Source organism: Coregonus lavaretus (assembly GCF_964263955.1).
Source record: "Coregonus lavaretus genome assembly, chromosome: 5".
Taxonomy (NCBI): domain Eukaryota; kingdom Metazoa; phylum Chordata; class Actinopteri; order Salmoniformes; family Salmonidae; genus Coregonus; species Coregonus lavaretus.
Window position 1 is genome coordinate 26,402,756 of NC_139992.1, and position 15,292 is coordinate 26,418,047.

General features: G+C 42.6%; 1 protein-coding gene across 1 annotated transcript; it reads left to right on the forward strand.

Moving 5' to 3' along the window:
* Positions 1–4,102: 4,102 nt before the first annotated feature.
* LOC311129415 (uncharacterized protein) lies at positions 4,103–8,953 on the forward strand. The gene is made up of 6 exons (XM_084161699.1): positions 4,103–4,279; positions 6,175–6,501; positions 6,604–6,645; positions 6,754–6,885; positions 7,236–7,273; positions 7,432–8,953. Exons 1-6 carry the CDS (start codon positions 4,201–4,203, stop codon positions 7,744–7,746), a joined length of 933 nt encoding a protein of 310 aa, XP_084017825.1. The 5' UTR covers positions 4,103–4,200; the 3' UTR covers positions 7,747–8,953.
* The last annotated feature ends 6,339 nt before the right edge of the window (positions 8,954–15,292 follow it).

Here is a 15,292-nt window from a genome sequence, read left to right on the forward strand (position 1 = left end):
TCTACGCACTGTGTCACCAGTACGCCTCCCCAGCCTGGTACGCCCATTGCCTGCTCCTCGCACCAAACCAGTGGTGCCTGTCGCCAGCCCGGTACGCCCCGTACCTGCTCCCCGCACCAAACCAGTGGTGTGTGTATCCAGTCCAGTACGGCCCGTACCTGCTCCCCATACCAAACCAGCGGTGCGTGTCGCCAGCCCGGTACGCCCCGTACCTGCTCCCCGCACCAAACCAGTGGTGCGTGTCGCCAGCCCGGTACGCCCCGTACCAGCTCCCCGCACCAAACCAGTGGTGCGTGTATCCAGTCCGGCACGGCCCGTGCCTGCTCCTCGCACCAAACCAGTGGTGCGTGTCTCCAGTCCGGCACGACCCGTGCCTGCTCCTCGCACCAGACCAGTGGTGCGTGTTCCCAGTCCTGCTCCGGTCATCGGCTCCACTCCGGAGCCAGGGTAGTCCGCTCCACCGGTGCCTAGTCCAGCTCCGGTCAGCGGCTCCACTCCGGAGCCAGAGCAGTCCGCTCCACCGGGGTCCAGTTCAGCTCCGGTCAGCGGCTCCACTCCAGGCCCAGACGTCAGCCCCTCTACAGGGTCGGGGCCTCCCACACCAGGGTCCAGACAGGGATTGGTGCATCGCGGGAGGATTGCCGATCCAGGCCCAGACGTCAGCCCCTCTCCAAGTTCGGGGCCTCCCACACCAGGGTCCAGACAGGGCTTGGTGTATCGTGGGAGGAAGGAGAGGGGAAGCATCGCGCCGAGGTCCAGACCAGACCAGGGGTGCAACGGGGAGGCAGAGAGGGAGAGGTCGTCACGCCCGGAGCCGGAGCCGCCTCCGAGGCTGAATGCCCACCCGGACCCTCCCCTAATGTGTCAGGTTGGTGCGGCCGGAGTACGCACCTTTTTTGGGGGGGGGGTACTGTCACGCCCTGACATAGAGTTGGCTAGTTGGTTTAGTCAGGGTATGAATATCTATGTGTGGGAATTTCTATGTGGACATTCTATGTCATTGTATTTCTATGTTGGTCGGGTGTGGTTCCCAATCAGAGGCAGCTGTCGATCGTTGTCTCTGATTGGGGATCATACTTAGGCAGCCTGGTTGCCTACCTTAGTTGTGGGATCTTGTTTGTGTTCCTGTTAGGCTTGTTGTGTGTATAGCCCATAGGGCTTCACATTTTCGTTGTTTTGTTATTTTGTCGAGTGTTTATTCATCTTAATAAATATGTACGCATATCACGCTGCACCTTGGTCTGCCCCGTCTCTCAACGACCGTGACACGGAGAGATTGACTTCATCACTACTTGTATTGACATGCTGAATGCATCGAGCTGTCTGTTTAAACTACTAGCACACAGCTCAGACAGCCATGCATACCCCATAAGACATGCCACCAGAGGTCTCTTCACAATCCCCAAGTCCAGAACAGACAATGGGAGTTGCACAGTACTACATAGAGCCATGGCTACATGGAACTCTATTCAACATCAGGTAACTGACGCAAGCAGTAGAATCAGATTTAAAAACCAGATAAAAATACACTTTATGGAACAGTTGGGACAAGTCTCTTTGGGTATGTCTCTATAAGCTTGGCACATCTAGCCACTGGGATTTTTTCCCATTCTTCAAGGCAAAACTGCTCCAGCTCCTTCAAGTTGGATGGGTTCTGCTGGTGTACAGCAATTTTTAAGTCATACCACATATTCTCAATTGGATTGAGGTCTGGGCTTTGACTAGGCCATTCCAATACATTTAAATATTTCCCCTTAAACCACTCAAGTGTTCCTTTAGCAGTATGCTTAGGGTCATTGTCCTGCTGGAAGGTGAACCTCCGTCCCTGTCTCAAATCTCTGGAAGACTGAAACAGGTTTCCCTCAAGACTTTTCCTGTATTTAGCACCATCAATCATTCCTTCAATTCTGACCAGTTTCCCAGTCCCTGTCGATGAAAATCATCCCCACAGCATGATGCTGCCACCACCATGCTTCACTGTGGGGATGGTGTTCTCGATGTGACGAGAGGTGTTGGGTTTGCGCCAGACATAACGTTTTCCTTGATGGCCAAAAAGCTCAAATGTAGTCTCATCTGACCAGAGTACCTTCCATATGTTTGGGGAGTCTCCCACATGGCTTTTGGCGAACACCAAACGTGTTTGCTTATTTTGTTCTTTAAGCAATGGCTTTTTTCTGGCCACTCTTCCGTAAAACCCAGCTCTGTGGAGTGTACGGCTTAAAGTGGTCCTATGGACAGATACTCCAATCTCCGCTGTGGAGCTTTGTAGCTCCTTCAGGGTTATCTTTGATCTCTTTGTTGCCTCTCTGATTAATGCCCTCCTTGCCTGGTCCGTGAATTTTGGTGGGCGGCCCTCTGTTGACAGTTTAGTTGTGGTGCCATATTCTTTCCATTTTTTTAATAATGGATTTAATGGTGGTTAGTGGGATGTTCAAAGTTTCTGATATTTTTATAACCCAACCCTGATCTGTACTTCTCCACAACTTTGTCCCTGACCTGTTTGGAGAGCTCCTTGGTCTTCAGGGTGCCGCTTGCTTGGTGGTGCCCCTTGCTTAGTGGTGTTGCAGACTCTGGGGCCTTTCAGAACAGGTGTATATATACTGAGATCATGTGACACTTAGATTGCACACAGGTGGACTTTATTTAACTAATGATTTGACTTCTGAAGGTAATTGGTTGCACCAGATCTTATTTAGGGGCTTCATAGCAAAGGGGATAAATACATATGCACCGACCACTTTTCCGTTATTTATTTTTTTGAATTATTTGAAACAAGTAATATTTTTAATTTCACTTCACAAATGTGGACTATTTTGTGTATGTCCATTACATGAAATCCAAATAAAAATTCATTTAAATTACAGGTTGTAATGCAACAAAATAGGAAACACGCCAAGGGGTATGAATACTTTTGTAAGGCACTGTACAACTCGGTTACTTCTGTAAATATATACAGTCAAGAACAGAAAACTGCTTCAGTACTTTATTTACCAGAAGATGGCGCTATTGTGACGCACTGTAAGTATCTGAAGAAAACGGTTGCAACTGTTAATGAACTCTGATAGTGACATAATGGAAAGCAGTAGTCATCAGGTGAATGTTTCTTACCACAGGTGGTGTAGGTGCTATACTAAGTTTGCTATACTAAGTTTGACCCAGTCCATTTCATTTTAAAGACATCCTCCAGAGATTTTTTGAACTTTTCCTGTTAAAAAGTGATATTCCAAGTATCAATATAGTAAAGTACACACACCCAAGGGTAAAAAAGTTCTGAGCAAAATAGTGTTTTTTAGACACAACTGCAAACTTCAAGAATTACGGCATTCAAGGAGTTGGTCTGATGGTCAGCTTCCCCCTTGCTTGACGCACAGTAGAGGAGCAATAGAGAACCCAAGAGGAAAGCCCCCCCCCTCCCCCTCCCCCTCCCCCTCCCCCTCCCCCTCCCCCTCCCCCTCCCCCTCCCCCTCCCCCTCCCCTCCCACCCACACAACTCAGAATGGATTACAATACAACTGTTAAGTGTAGCTCAGTTGGCAGAGCATGGCGCTTGCAACGCCAGGGTTGTGGGTTTAATTCCCATAGGGGGACAAGTATGAAAATATATGCACTTGATAAGAGTGTCTGCTACATGACTAAAATGTAAAAGTGTGAGAAGTTACATTTTTAACTGAACATAAATTTGAAGCTCATTACAGCACCTATAGCTATAATATACTGTAACCCACTAGCCCTCATCATGAGTCTCAGATAACAGATATGAATAAATCAATTGAATGAGCAGAGTCCTCCAATGGTACCCCTTGCAGAGACACAGAATAAAAAGACATACACGTGTGTTGGCCTATGATGTGTGAGGGAGAGGAAACAGCTCAAAAGTAGAAGCAACAGACAAGAGAGCTATGGTAGGTAGGCTTATATGTAGGAGGGCAGGAAGTGGAAAAACCCTATAGATGCAGAGAGAGAGAGAGAGAGAGAGAGAGAGAGAGAGAGAGAGAGAGAGAGAGAGAGAGAGAGAGAGAGAGAGAGAGAGAGAGAGAGAGAGAGAGAGAGAGAGAGAGAGAGAGAGAGAGAGAGAGAGAGAGAACATATTGTCAATGTCACCACTCAACTCACATGTGTATACACAGACGGTTTGCTCTAACTGAGTGACATGGGCATGACCTGTCTTGAGAGCTCATTAAACATTGCATCTTTGCCCTGATGGACCCACCTTGTTCTGACCACATCCTCCTGGTCCTCTGTCTCCTCTTCCTGGTCTGCATCCATGGCAACGCTCAAGGTAAGATGTTTCACATTTTGTCACACATTAGTTTTGTGTTACATTTGAAAGGGATTGATATTTTTAATTTTGGCAATTTACTTAAACTTTCCTTGAACAATATGCTACGTACAGTGCATTCGGAAAGTATTCAGACTGCTTGACTTTTTCCACATTTTGTTACATTACAGCCTTATTCTAAAAATGATTAAATAACAACTGTTTCTCATCAATACCCCATCATGACAAAGCGAAAACAGGTTTTTAGAATTTTTTGCAAATGTATTAAAAATAATAAACATAAATAACTTATTTACATAAGTATTCAGACCCTTTGCTCTGAGACTCGAAATTGAGCACAGGTGCATCCTGTTTCCATTGATCATCCTTGAGATGTTTCTACAACTTGATTGGAGTCCACCTGTGGTAAATTCAATTTATTGAACATAATTTGGAAAAGCACACACCTGTCTATATAAGGTCCCACAGTTGACAGTGAATGTCAGAGCAAAAACCAAGCCATGAAGTCGAAGGAATTGTCCGTAGAGCTCTGAAACAGGATTGTGTCGAGGCACAGATCTACGGAAGGGTACCAAAACCTGTCTGCAGCATTGAAGGTCCCCAAGAACACAGTGGCCTCCATCATTCTTAAATGGAAGAAGTTTGGAACCACCAAGACTCTTCCTTGAGCTGGCCTCCCGACCAAACTGAGCAATCGGGGGAGAAGGGCCTTGGTCAGGGAGTTGACCAAGAACCCAATGGTCACTCTGACAGAGCTCCATAGTTCCTCTGTGGAGATGAGAGAACCTTCCAGTAGGACAACCGTCTTTGCAGCACTCCACCAATCAGGCCTTTATGGTAGAGTGGCCAGACGGAAGCCACTCCTCAGTAAAAGGCAAATGACAGCCCGCTTAGAGTTAGCCAAAAGGCACCTGCAGAACGCTCAGACCATGAGAAACAAGATTCTCTGGTTTGATGAAACCAAGATTGAACTCTTTGGCCTGAATGCCAAGTGTCACGTCTGGAGGAAACCTGGCACCATCCCTACGGTGAAGCATGGTGGTGGCAGCATCATGCTGTGGGGATGTTTTTCAGCGGCAGGGACTGGGAGACTAGTCAGGATCGAGGGAAAGATGAACGGAGCAAATTACAGAGAGATCCTTGATGAAAACCTGCTCCAGAGCGCTCAGGACCTCAGACTGGGGCGAAGGTTCACCTTCCAACAGGACAACGACCCTAAGCACACAGCCAAGACAACGCAGGAGTGGCTTCGGGACAAGTCTCTGAATGTCCTTGAGTGGCCCAGCCAGAGCCCGGACTTGAACCTGATCGAACATCTCTGGAGAGACCTGAAAATAGCTGTGCAGTGATGCTCCCCATCCAACCTGACAGACCTTGAGAGGATCTGCAGAGAAGAATGGGAGGAACTCGCCAAATACCGATGTGCCAAGCTTGTAGCGTCATACCCAATTAGACACAAGGCTGTAATCACTGCCAAAGGTGCTTCAACAAAGTACTGAGTAAAGGGTCTGAATACTTATGTAAATGTGATATTTCAGTTTTTTATATTTTATAAATATGCAAACATTTCTAAAAAGTAGTTTTTGCTTAGTCATTATGGGGTATTATGTGTAGATTAATGAGGAAAAAAAACAATTTAATCAATTTTAGAATAAGGCTGTAACGTAACAAAATGTGGAGAAATTCAAGGGGTCTGAATACTTTCCGAACGCACTGTATATGATCAACAAAAGTCAGTCAGAGAGGGGTGATGGACAGTGTCAAAGTGTAACTTCTCAACCGCAATTTGAATATGACAGGTCTTCACGTTTTCATTTATGTTTTACCAGTGACCAGTATGATCCCTATCAGTAGTAATTTTGTAAATTGATTCCATGATCTTTTCTCACACCAAGGCCCATGTGAAATTGAGGTGCAAATCAAAAGATACACTGTTTGGAATGCTGTCCCTCAGAAACGGCTGACAATCAACTGCCCTGTGAAACATTGTGGTGAAACCTTACGTGTCACCTGGTGTAAATTTGAGGACGCCAACTGCAAACAAATACATGAGACAGAGCAAGTCAAAATTGGATGGAAACCATTTGATAGATGGTCAGAAGATCGTGTTGCATTTTTGGATTTTAAGAATATATCTATCAATGACAATGGTTCGTACAGATGTGGAATGGCTGGCAATAAATCATCAATTATTAGCCATGCTATCAATGTCTCTGTCTCAGGTAACCAAGCAAAGCTTATTTTTGTTCTCAATTAATTGTTTTAAAATGAATAAAATAGATACTCAGTTGAGTCATTGTTGTTTGACACACTTATTTCTATAGATAGCAACCTGAAAATGACAAGCACAACAGACCACAACACAAGTAGGACAATGTTTTATGAAATTACAGACATTCAATCACATTACATCAGCTAGTAGGCCTATATGACAACTGTGTATGGTGTTAAGACCTCTGTTTCTACTCTAACAGACGACTCACCAAATGCAAAGCTTGATGAGAAATATCTGAGCAGGAAACCGTATGTTTACATCTGTGTGGGAATAGTACTGCTGGTGGTCATGGTGACAGCAATCTCCTTCCTCTGTCTTTATGGATGTAAAGGTGAGTAATGCTGTTACCCATTTAAAACTGTAGAAACAAAGAGAGTCGCACACTCCATATGTATATTGGGTAAAAAAACCACCAACGTTTCGGCATCACTGTGTTTTTTTTACCCAATAAATGACTGGGAGGTTATAGATATGGAGTGTGCGACTCTCTTTGTTTTTATAGCTTATAGTTTATTCACCGTTAGTCAGCACCTCTACAGTACACTAAATCATTTTCTCTGGATGTGCGTCAGCTCATGTTTTTTATTAGACCCATTTAATACTGAAAACTTTTATTTTGTACAAGGTTGAAATACAGCAAACATGTCACTTTAACTTTCTACAACATACACATTTTTTCAGGATCTACAAGGTCAACAAATAACAGGATAATGGAGCAGGTAAGGAAATCTTATAGCATCTTACTATTAACCAATGGGTAATTTGCTACCATGACAAAACTGGTCCTCAATACACTAAACTTGTACAAAATAGAAGCCTTGTTGTCCTGACTTTGTCGAACTGTTTTTCTCTGTGTTTATTGGAAATGTCCACACAGGCAGAACCATGTCCAGACCTCTCCTCCTGCTCTAAGGGAATCTTTCCATCATCACCTTCCACACCAAACCCTGCCCAGTCCAACAATTTCTACAACAATGGTCCCTATGGCAAAAGCTTAAACAGGGAATCGCCACACAGCCTCCTGGTGACAAACGGAGCTTTGCCTTCCTCTGACCTCACAGCTGGAGGTCAAGGGTCAAACTACCTTGTGTACGCTGTGTACCACCAGACCCCTAGATGGTCCCCGAACCCCCCCCATATCCCAACCCCCCAGGATGAATGCTCAGAGTACGCAGCCATCCGGGTCTACTGAGCCGACAGGTTCTGAAAGAGACCTCAACCAGACCATAACGGCACAGTGCTGTTAACTGTTTTACTGTTTAAGTTGTCTTCTTTGATGGCTCTTCTCACTAAAAAAGAGGAAAGCTGAACATATTTTGTGGATGAAAATGTTACTCCTTGGGGGGGATTCATGTTTTTTATTTTATTTAACTCACACACACTCTATGACACACTCTTCCTGGTGTCATGGAAACGGTGAGCAGTGTGTTAACCGCAGTACAGCAGTGTTCCAGAGAATAAAATGTGTTTTAAGATGGGGTGGTAGGAGGATAGGGGTGAGACATGTGAGCAAGCGTTAGAGCTAGAGAATATGTGTTTCTGAGTGTGAACCCTCCTTCACATCACACCTCAGAGTTAGAATAGCAAAATAACGTCCGCTAGCAGTGTGAATCACAAAGGTGACAATAACTCTGTTTTCAAATGATCTCACACATGATGGTAAAGCATAATTTGTTATTGACTTTCAAAATATATATGCTAATGAAGAAACCACTGAACCACTTTGGTGATTATTAGTGATGATTTTGGGATATAACAGGGAAAAATATCTCATACCGAACATTTAATGTCCCTGTGTGTGATTAAGTGTGTGTGCCTGTGTCTATATGTCTGCATATGACTCACTCAGTATGAGTGAGTGAGTGTGTGTTGGTGTATGTATATGCACAAATGCACGTGTTTGTACGCATGCTGGCTACAGGTTGGGGGCTCTCCATGGTTTATGTAAAATGTTGAGCCCACCATATAGCCGAAACAGTGAGTCTCTGTAAATAGATGTTCTCCCTCTTGAGAGAGTATGGAAGTTCCATTTAAATGTAACATGAATATTATGTGAAAGTGCATATGACTGTCTCTAAGTTTATATGAAGATAGAGGTAATAGTTTGCATAACTGCAAAATGATGTTGGTGTGGCATGATTGTAATAGTGACACATACAGTGACAAATTCCAGTCTCAGTTACTGTCAATTAATTTCAAACATGTTCGTTTGAAACCTCAAAATAAAAAATTCTGCACGTTTTTTACAATACAATTACAATACAGTATCCTTCACCAGAGAATAGTGCCAGAGAAATGTCCCTCATTTTATCAAGAAATTGCGACATAGACCATTATTACCATTTGAAGCAAGAGTGGCTAGTTTTTTAAAATGTGAAATAAAGCTTGGGTCTAATGTCTTTGGTTCCTACACTGCTTCTGCATGTGTTCTGGTAAAACCCTAAACGAGTGGTTACTGTAAAGTACTGGGGTGTTCTTTCTGCCCCAGATACAGACCCTAACCTGCACAGGACTGGGTGTTTCTGGTTCAAAACACAGTGCACAGGAAGTGCAAGGAACAGACCACCACCACACCAAGATGGTAACTCACTACTCAGAGAAATGGTGTAGCTTACTTTCATGGAGCTGCCACATCTATTAGCCTAATCTCAGAATAGGTCCAATACAATACTTATCAGTGTAACGGCTTAAACAGTTTATTAATCTATAATATAATCATTTTTTGAGAGCAGACAACTGACTGATAGGTTTTACTGTAAGCCATTGCCTGCCACCATGTGGACATATTGGTTATTACAGCATAATGCTCCACAATCATAATTTAGTCAGATAAAAACAAGGACATTAGGACATGCTGAGACATGAGGACATACATTATACAATAAGGGGGTTTCTATTATAGTGTATCAAAAAGGCCATGATCAAAGGGTTAATGACTCTCCCTTTAGATTGGGCTAAATGGAATTTATCCTCCCACTGTGGGCGTATGTCAGTCACTGCCCTCTGACCTTTGTCCTTGTAACACACGCACACATAAAATTGGCCCATGCTCTCATATCTGCCTGTTGGTCTTATCTGCAGGCCTGGACACACTAGTGGCTGTGTGTGTTTTATTTAGTGGACAAAGCCCTCGTTCAGCAACCAGAGGGATGGAGAGAGCGCGCCATCGGAGGGATGGAGGGAGGGGTGGTAGATGGGGGTGGTTGGAGAGACATGGCAGACTGGAACCGGACTGAAGTCATTCAGAACCTGTGTGACTTCATCCCACTACATTCTGAGAAACGGTATGACAGAGCAGAAAAGGTGCGTAGGAGCGGTATGACTGTGGGTTTGGTACAAAATCAACCCAAGCAGCACACTAGACTCAATCTCTTAGGATCAGGGAAACTGGTTGTGTCACTGGAGGCCAGTGCAGCATAATGAAGTTTGGGAGGAAAACATGAGAATCGTGGCAGATTCCAAACCTTATACTGGTGGAGCAAGTATCCAATCTTTTTGTGTCTACAATGAGCCTGTGAAAATTGTAACAGGTGATTTCTACTTTTTTAGTTTGATTTAGACACACAATCACATTCCCAGTCGTGCTAGAGGCTCTATTACAAACTGTGAAAGAAAATTGGGATCTGATCTCTGATAAAACATTTTCTGACAATAATCTGTTCTACTGCATCCCAAGCCCAGACAACACACAGAGGGCGCAGAACTAAGAAACACTCCAACCCGCCTTCGCTGTAGAACTGGCCTTACAGATTGATGCTGGATGATTTGTAGCTGTGTGTGTGTTCAAGAAAGCTCCGTGCCCCTCTCAAACCCCATGGCTCAGGATAAACAGACTTGGAACAAAGTGCATATGGAAGCCAGATCTGTACAAACAACAGCCAAGAGGAGAATACCTCCACCTTTTCCCCTTTCTCTAAAGTTAATGCAGGTGTACAGAGACTGCACCCAGAATTCCATTCCTGAGGCGCAAACTCAAAAACCTCCAGAAAATGTGTCAACCTTACATTTTCCATATAAAGTGCAAATATATTCAATAAGCAATAATACACTACACCTTTTTCTAATTTCTTTATTTTACATTTCATGACATCATACATTTTCAAGCGACAGCATTGTCCTTCATACAGGGGGCTGTGTTAACCTTTAATGTGGTTAGTGGCATTTCTGCATGTGAAGTGACTGACATTATGAAAAGCACGTTATCTGGTATGACAGCCCTCCACACACATATTCGGTGCTTACATCCCGGATCACAGCAGTCAATATACAGAGTAGAAATAAACATCTGATCAAGTAGTGATGTGTATAATGATGCAATCAGAGAAATACCAGACGATGCAATATGATAGCAAACCATGACAGTTTTTTCCTAAAAAGGCAATCAACCTTGACTGCTTTATGTCCTATGCTTATACAAATGAATAAAATAAGGTCAGCATTTAATGACAACCCCCCCCCCCCCCCCCCCCCCCACACACACACACACATATAAAACACACACACACACACCCTAGCAGTAATGGCAGCCAACCAGCCAAACTCTCTTCATAATGAATTCCTCTGAAGGCGCCCACAGTATCTCACCATGGCATATTCTACTGGGAATCACATCAAACCATCTGACCATGGAATCTGAAAACACACACACATAGGCACGTACACACGCTGACATTGTTACTCATAACCACAATTAATCATCCTCAATGGCATCAATAAGATAATTTTATAAAATAATTATATCTGACCATAGAGTCAACCACACTCTCTCCAACCCTACTACAGTTCTGAGTAAGAGGTCTACAGTATGTCTGAGACCTGGGCCTGGATTCACAAAACCATCTTTAAAATAAAATCTATTCTTACGTGCAATTTTATCCTTAACTTTATACTTAAGAAACGTACGAAAAGTTGCTATTCCTCAATAAAGTTCTTGAAAATGCTCTTAAGTTTCTTCCTATGTTTCTTCCTAAGAAAATTGTTTAAAAGAAATTAGAGTTGAAAATAAAGTTACTGGATTTCTTCTTGGAAATGTTCTTAATTCCAAGATAGCTAAACCCTTGTCTTAAACACATGGAAGTGATAAAATAAGCTAATGAAAGAAATTGAACATGTTTAATTGACTCAAACTTCATCTAAATGTTTCAGGGTTGATTGTTTTAAATCCCCCCCACCAAACAAATTGACCAGTAATCTCAGTAAGAAATATGCTAACAGGATTGCCCTTGCTAGCTAGATAGCTAGCTAGCTCAGCTGCTTAGTGACAATAATCTTTAAAAGGTAGTTACGTTTGTAAGAAGATATTTGAGAAGTTCGTAAGAAAAGCCTGAATTCTTAAGACATTTTTGAGGAATTGCACTTACTTACTATCTCATGAACTTATTTTTCTTCTGAAGATACTTCTTAAGTTTTTGCATAAGAAGTGTTTTGTGAATCTGGGCCCTGGGGTTGAACCCTTACAGATAGCTTTATCATAGCCTATGAGGTTCAGGAAAGAAAGCACGCTTAGCTAAATACTGTCAGTTGTATATACACATTATGTACACAAAATCGTCAAATCAATTGGCAAAGCAGGTTGTCCCCTTCAACATTAAGAGTAGAATCAAAACAGAGTGCATTCTGGGGGATTCAAACAGGGTAGGTCTTCCACAGGAGCTGTGTTGCAGTGGTCTAAAGTGGGACTTTGAAGTGGAAAATCCCAAACAATAACTCTATTCATCTGCATTCAGTGTATCACAAGACATTAGGATCACTGAATACCATAGTAGACTAAGGTATTTTCACTTAATTCAGTTTTCCTACAACCTAGGTCCATTAGGTCATGAGAACCACATTAATCCTGGGAACATACTTTAGAATGGCACAAAGAAACCAAGGCAGTTACAAGAACAAAATTCTCTGTCAGCATCACACTTCATAATATATATGAATGCCAATTGGGGTTACCAGAGGACAAGATTAGGTTCAGATCTGTTAGGATGTGTTGTGATCATACTGGCCAGTATTCACAAATAGTCTCAGAGTAGGTGTGCAGATCTAGGATCAGGTCTCCTCAGTCAATATAATCTTATTCATTATGATCTAAAAGGGAAATCTGATCGCATATCAGCACTCCTACTCTGAAACACTTCAAACTCGTGAATACGAGCCATTGTGACTAAACAAAAGATATTGTGTTGATGGATTCAGTTTCTCTGGGACCCTGTGATGTTGGTCATGACAGATTGTATTCTGTGCCCTCTTGAGGTGGGCCTTGCTTCACTTCTGAAAGTGCAGTAGAATGTTGAGGAACAGTCTCTGATTGGCTGAGTTTCACTTCCTTCTTTTAGACTCCGTCTGTGCAGAGGAGAGAGAGAGGGTGAAAGAGAGAGAAAAAGAGACAGATACAATAAACTAAAGCAAATAGACCAAAATGACATTCTATAATAACGGTTACTGTAATGAACAAGGTCAGATAGAAGTCAGCGCTGGGTCATAGGGTTCAGATGGTCAGTGTGTGATAGACGCTCCAGAATGCAGTGAGACCAACCAGGCATATAATGAAGTTTCCACTTCAGGGCTATGACTGCCTCTGAAAGTGCGTTAACCAGTATCTAGGAAACACACAGACAATCAAAACATAACGCAAATTCTCCCCTCTAATTTCCTGGCACTGTGTGAGGACTCCGGGAAGATTTCGGAGACTAAATCTGTCTTGTTTTAGGATCAGAATATTGTGCTCTATTAAACTTGTTATACTGCGTTAAACCCATCTAAACCTGGCTGGCAGTCTGACCATGGTTCTCCACCACAAATGTCTGTCTTATACTTGTACCCACTGTTATTTGTTATTATCCCATTCGATCCTTTGTGTATAATATCTCAATTCTCCATAGAGACATAGCAATACTAAAACCAGTGATGAAACAGGAGGTTAATTTAGTTTACACCATAGTCCACACAGAAAGAGGCCAAAGTTAGGGCAGCAAGTACAGTACAGGTGTTCTTTGGTATTTTATTAGGATCCCCATTAGCTGTTGCGAAAGCAGAAGCTACTCCTTCTGGGGTCCACACAAAACATGACATAATACAGAACATTGATTAACAAGAACAGCTCAAGGACAGACCTACATCAATAAAAAAATGGCACACAGCCTACATATCAACACATACACACAAAATATGTAGGTCAAATATGGGAGAGGCGTTGTGCCATGAGATGTTGTTTTATCTGTTTTTTTTAACCAGGCCTGCTGTTCATTTGAGCAATATGAGATGGAAGGAGTTCCATGCAATAATGGCTCTATATAGTACTGTACACTTTGTTGAATTTGTTCTGGACTTGGGGACTGTGAAAAGACCCCTGGTGGGGTAAGTGTGTATGTCAGAGCTGTGTTTAAGTTTGGAATTTTCAACACATTAATGTTTCTTATAAAAATAAGAAGAGATGCAGTCAGTCTCTCCTCAACTCTTAGCCAAGATAGACTGGCATTCATAGTATTTATATTAGCCCTCTGATTACAATGAAGAGCAAGACGTGCCACTCTGTTCTGGGCCAGCTGCAGCTTAACTAGGTCTTTCTTTGCAGCACTTGACCACATGTCAGTACAATAATCAAGATACATCTAAACTAGAGCCTGCAGGACTTTTTGGAGTGTTGTGTCAAAAAAGCAGGATGTCTCTTTATTATTGGCATAAAGTGCATTCGGAAAGTATTCAGACCCCTTGATTTTTTCCACATTTTTTTTACTTATTCTAAAATGTATTGTGATGGAACGTTTTATGTTTGTGCTTTTCTATTTACCAATTTCTATGTTCTATGTTTGTGCATTACTATAAACCAATTTCTGTGTTCATGCAAGTGACTGATTGAACGAATCCTCACTATCAGTATCTGCAATTTGGCAGTATGCCCATAACCTTGTTTAGAGAAAGGGATATCTCAGTTTCAAGGTCTCAGCTTAGAGAGAAGAAACCTTGTGAGGTATTGGTCTGTCACATGCCTGACCCAGTATTGGTCGTCACATGAATGATGCAAACATTAATTATGAATGATGAATAAGCTAAATCATGCAAATATAACTTGTCAGTATATAAGGGAACTAACGGGACTGCCCCATTAGAGCTCCTAACAGAAGTTCACTATGAGTGCATCAAGTTTGTTGGTCACCTCTCCAGCACTGACAATAAACAATGATTCATTTAAGATTTACTTCGAGTGTCCCTGTGTAAGAATTTCCACGACAGTATTAAATTATTTTTCCCCCCTCATCAATCTACACACAATACCCCATAATGACGAAGCAAAAACAGGTTTAGAAATCTTTGCAAATGTATTAAAAATAAAAAACAGAAAAACCTTATTTACATAATATTCAGACCCTTTGCTATGAGACTCGAAATTGAGCTCAGGTGCATCCTGTTTCCATTGATCATCCTTGACATGTTTCTACAACTTGATTGGAGTCCACCTGTGGTAAATTAAATTGATTGGACATGATTCTGAAAGGCACACACCTGTCTATATAAGGTCCCACATTTGACAGAGCATGTCCGAGCAAAAACCAAGCCATGAGGTCGAAGGAATTGTCCGTAGAGCTCAGAGACAGGATTGTGTGGAGGCACAGATCTGGGGAAGTGTACCAAAACATTTCTGCAGCATTGAAGGTCCCCAAGAACACAGTGGCCTCAATCATTCTTAAATGGAAGAAGTTTGGATCCACCAAGACTCTTCCTAGAGCTGACCACCCAGCTAAACTGAG

Bases quoted from the DNA above. Each gene is read 5' to 3' on its own strand.
- LOC311129415 (XM_084161699.1), top strand. From the start codon at position 4,201: ATGGACCCACCTTGTTCTGACCACATCCTCCTGGTCCTCTGTCTCCTC. The intron at 6,502-6,603 runs GTAACCAAGCAA...TTATTTCTATAG, and splicing joins TATCAATGTCTCTGTCTCAG to ATAGCAACCTGAAAATGACA. The intron at 6,886-7,235 runs GTGAGTAATGCT...ACATTTTTTCAG, and splicing joins CTGTCTTTATGGATGTAAAG to GATCTACAAGGTCAACAAAT.